Genomic DNA, 4,570 nt, shown 5'->3' on the forward strand with positions numbered 1-4,570 from the left:
TGTCCACTGTGTCTGTTTTGATTATTTGTTTTGAAGTTTCAATTGATTTTCCACTGAAGAGGAGTCTTAACTTCACTGTTTTCTTCCTTCTTCAGCCAAGTGATCTGATAGAAACAAATTTTAATCCGGTTGCATATTTTTCCATGCAACCCCCATGTCACAAATGTGAAATATCTAGCACTTTGATAAATAAAGAAATGGAAATTAAATTCTTACTGTACAGATACCTAATGTATTATCACACGCACGATAGTTTGTAGGAAACATTATTTATATTACATATGGTGTTGCTTTCTCACACTGTAAATTAGCAAGAGTATCACATCTCTAAGGGAAGAATATTATCGAGTGGAGCCTAGCAATTGTTTCTCCATTCATCTGGACTTAATGATTATGTAAAAAATTTAACTCTGCTTTAAAACACTCATCCATAACAGGCGCACTATTTACATCTGAAAACTACTTTAAGCGTCCTGTATATTTATATACTTTTACGCACTATTATTTTCATCCTTTTTTTATATTCATTTATATTCATTATAAATCATTGTGACTATCCCAACTGAACACTTCAAGGGGGTGGGAAGTCCGAGTCACCGAAAAGAAATGGTGGGTAAGCAGGCCAATTATCTGGAAGCTGGAAATATTCAGGAGATGCTGGACGACTTTCTTGTTTTGGCTCTTCTTGTTTAGGTGGTGGCGTCGGGGCTTTCGGTGGTTGAGGGTTCTCGTGAACGACCTCTATTGGAGGAGGAGGAGGTGGTGAAGGAGTATCCTCTCTTACGATTTCTGTTGCTGAAAGTGGGGGAGACTGCGTTGAGGTCTCGGGTATAATGTCAATGGGATCAGGAAGTGGAGTTTCATCATTGATTTCCATGGATTGTGTTCGTGGGCTCTCTTGCTTTGTTTCAAAAGAGGACTGGGGAGATGGACTTTCTTGTATGACATACAGAGGGTTAGGTTGTGACAACCTTGGTCTTGGGTAAATTATAGGGACCACTTGAGTAGGAGGGACATTGTCATATTCTTCATCCTCGTCATCGATCGTAGGTATTGGGTATGGTGTCTCTGTGGGCGATAGTGATGGACTTTCAGATTCGAAGAATTCAGGAATAGGCGGAGGAGTTGGAGGATTGTCATCCTCAAAGAATTCTGGTAAAGGCGGAGGTGTTGGGGGTTGACTTTTTGGTCCTTCTGTACATTCTTTTAGCGGGGATAATGATTGCTCTTGGAGGTCTGGAGGTGATATAGAACAGCGATGAACTGTAATTTCATCAAGTGAAGCAGATTTAGGTGTTGATTGTGAGGGAGACCCACTTTGTACATCTTCTCTTATAGATGCCTCTGGGGATACATCATTAGAGAGATTTTGTAAAGGAGGAGATGGTGATGCATTATAGACAATAGATATTGAGCTGTCTTGTTGTGAAGCACTTGATGATGATGAATTACTATGCTGAAAACCAAGTGGAGATGCTGATGATACCATCTGAATAGGAGATGATGGAGGAACACCTTGATGCAAATTTGTGGGAGAATAATAGGTGTCACACTGTAATTTGGCTGGTGAAAGAGTGATAACACTTTGTGGGCTTGGTGGTGAAGGGGAATGGTAGTTCTGTCCTATGGGACTTCTTGATACTAATGTTGCATTTTGTTTTATATCATTTATGTACATCCATCTATATTCAGAGGGTGGTGAGGATGATTTTGTCGTTTGTAAGGATAATCGCCTCGGGTGATTAGGTGATGTTTTAACATCATGAGACCTCCTCCTTGATCTGCTTATAGTCATTGTTTTAGAACCATTACCCTGAAAGTCACTTTTACAGGCTAGAATATGATGTGGAAGTGCTGGTGCTGGGACTTGGGGTATTGGTTCACGATGTCGCCCAGGAAGTGGCAGTGTAGAAGCATTGTGCATGGAGTTTGGAGGAGAAGGAGATGGCTCATGTTTAAAATCTGGAGGTGGAGAAGGAGATATCTCATGCAAGTAATCATGAGAAGGCATAGAACTACTGTTACTTGGGCTACTTGGTGGAGCAGGGAAACAACTTGGCCATTCTATTTCTTCAAGAGGCTTGTATGTATCTCCCAATAATTTCTCACTAAGTGAGCTTTTTGAATCTTCAGCCTCTTCCTCATCCAGATGACTCATTTTCGTTATACTCCAAGTTGGGCTATTTCCTTTATCTGATACTGGACTTAGGGAGGGTTTTGTATCATCATCTTTACCCTTGAGATCTTCTTTTACCTTTTTGGGGCTAAGAAGTGGCGGGGGACTGTGTGCTCCATTTGACAAACGAACTCCTGGATTATGAGCTCCATTTGGCAGACGAAGGACTGGTAAACGTCTCACCCCATTGTATTGATAAGAGGGTGCATTCCTTGTACCATTTTGGTTAGGACGACCACCATGGGTAATTGGAGGATGGTGGGATGAGTTCCAACCATTGATAAGAGCAGTAAGTCTACTAATTAATGCCGAGAACCCCGGGGGACCATCGTCCCCACGGGGGGCGTATTGTCAGACGGTCGTTTCAAAGTCAACATCAATGCATTCAGGGTATTCTGGTGGTTCAGGTGGAGATTCATGGTGGCCTGGAGTTAGTACTTCTTCACTACAACCATTGGAAGAGTCGCATCTATGCCTTGTCTTCCAGTAGGTCCATCCCCACCAACTACCTAAAACAGAGAAACACCCCACAGCAAGACCAAATGTAAGCCACAGCCAGGGAGATAGAGCCATAAGACATGTGACTACTGCTTCATCATCTCCTGAAGGACAGTGCCATGTACCATCGCAGAACAGGGATGCACTGATGCAAGCATGTACTGATGGGCATTCAGTTGCACATCTTGCAGCAAGCCATCTCGGTGCAGCCTCTACCCAACGAACATTTATTGCTGAGTATTGCTGTTGTGATGCTTGGCCAGCTAAATAGGCAGGTCTGCTTAGTAATACAACTATTAATGACCGTGCCCCCTCTCCAAGATAGTCTAATGATAATGGTTCATTAAATCCTTCTGAAAATACATGCACTGTATCTGCAGCACCTGGCGAAACACAAACAGCACTTAACGGTCGAGGATTACCAGGCTGATAAACGTGTAGTTCAGAACTTTGGCATGATTCTTGAGGGAGGGAGTCATCAGCTTCAATAAGCTGGCCATGTGCAGCTCCTTGTAAACCCCCACGAATCGCCTTCCCAGGAACCGACACCAGAAGGAAATGATTAGAGGTAGGTTGCAAGAGCCATGGATGACCTCGACACGGTCCTGGTGGTGGTCGAATAGCAAGACTAAGTGTGCCAGCTTCTCCTTTAACAATTCGTGATTCCTCACAAGCTTCTACAGGGACAAACTCGTATTCCAACTCAAAACTAAAGTGAGAAAAGTCATCAAATACATCCATGCCAACAACAGAGAATGTAATGGTTAGTGAGGCAGAGTAAGATAGCAGAGTTGCAGGAAGATTAAGACCATTACATATACATGCTTGAGGAAGTTCTACATCTGGCCAAGGCCATTCTGACACTTCGAGTCTTGCTCCTCGGCCTTCAAGGGGTGCTGGGCGACCACAGGCTTGTAATGGAGTATTTTTGCCGGGGCATGAAGAATTATGGGCATAAAAGTATATAAAAGTTATCCTAACAGCTTCATTTGGTTTTCCTTGTAGATTGTATTGACATTTTAGATTGGTTGCTCCAAATTTTCCGTACAGAAGATTATTTGCCGGTGAAGACAAAAGTCCCTTTTTGCTGCGGTCACTGTTGATCTGTCTGTCACATGGTTCTGGTTTGTTTAAAGCTGCAGCTCTTGGTCCAGCATATACAAATTCATAATGAAGTCGAAAATGTAGGTCTGCTACGGTAGATGGCAGCAAGTAGTGAATGGTCAATGTTGCATGGTAATCTTGAGTCAAGTAGCTCTCCTGAGAACCACAAGGTCTTGTTCTATTTCTCCCAGGGCCCAGTTGTTCGCGGTGACATACTCTTACTCCTAGAGGGCCACATGTGTTTTCTAGCACTTCTCCATCAGCATTTTCACCTTCTACAAGGCTAACTCTAATCCGACAGTGAGGTCCATCCCGAGATAATGGCTGTGTATACACAGACTTCAGTCGAGTGAAATAAAGCCATATTACTTCATCTGGTCGGCCTTTGAATTTATAAATACATTTACTGTCTCGAGGAAGAGAATGAGCGACATTTTCAAAATGACCTTTAGGAGCCTCAAAACTTGATATCTCAAATTCACATTTTTGGTCAGCATACAGGAATGAGTTTTTGGGTACAAAAACTACGCCTATATCTAACTCAAAACCAGGGTGTGTTATGGTTGAAGGATCGAAATATAGATTATCAAAGGGAGATGTCTTGAACACAAGTAAAAGCTCAGCTCCACTGGCAGTTATACGTGGCACTTTTCCACCCCCACAGAATCTAATCAGAAGTCGCCGACTTTCTCCTTGAATTTCGTATATTGATAGTGTGTCCCCTACAACATCACAATCTCCGTCTAGCCATAACTGGAGATTGTTATCGCATGCAGCATCTGTATGCTTGAT

General features: G+C 42.7%; 2 protein-coding genes across 2 annotated transcripts in view; both read right to left on the minus strand.

Annotated features, from left to right (window-relative positions):
• Positions 1 to 571: 571 nt before the first annotated feature.
• Positions 572 to 2,158, minus strand: LOC137637412 (uncharacterized). Its single transcript, XM_068369611.1, has one exon. It carries the CDS (start codon positions 2,156 to 2,158, stop codon positions 572 to 574), a length of 1,587 nt encoding a protein of 528 aa, XP_068225712.1.
• Positions 2,159 to 2,515: 357 nt separating this feature from the next.
• LOC137637410 (uncharacterized) overlaps positions 2,516 to 4,570 on the minus strand; it is a 2,692-nt gene continuing 637 nt past the window's right edge. The window contains exon 1 of the mRNA XM_068369610.1: positions 2,516 to 4,570. This exon is cut by the window's right edge and continues 637 nt beyond it. Within this exon, the coding sequence (XP_068225711.1) occupies positions 2,528 to 4,570 (2,043 nt within the window). The 3' untranslated portion in view covers positions 2,516 to 2,527.

Source organism: Palaemon carinicauda, unplaced genomic scaffold (genome assembly GCF_036898095.1).
Source record: "Palaemon carinicauda isolate YSFRI2023 unplaced genomic scaffold, ASM3689809v2 scaffold716, whole genome shotgun sequence".
NCBI lineage: Eukaryota > Metazoa > Arthropoda > Malacostraca > Decapoda > Palaemonidae > Palaemon > Palaemon carinicauda.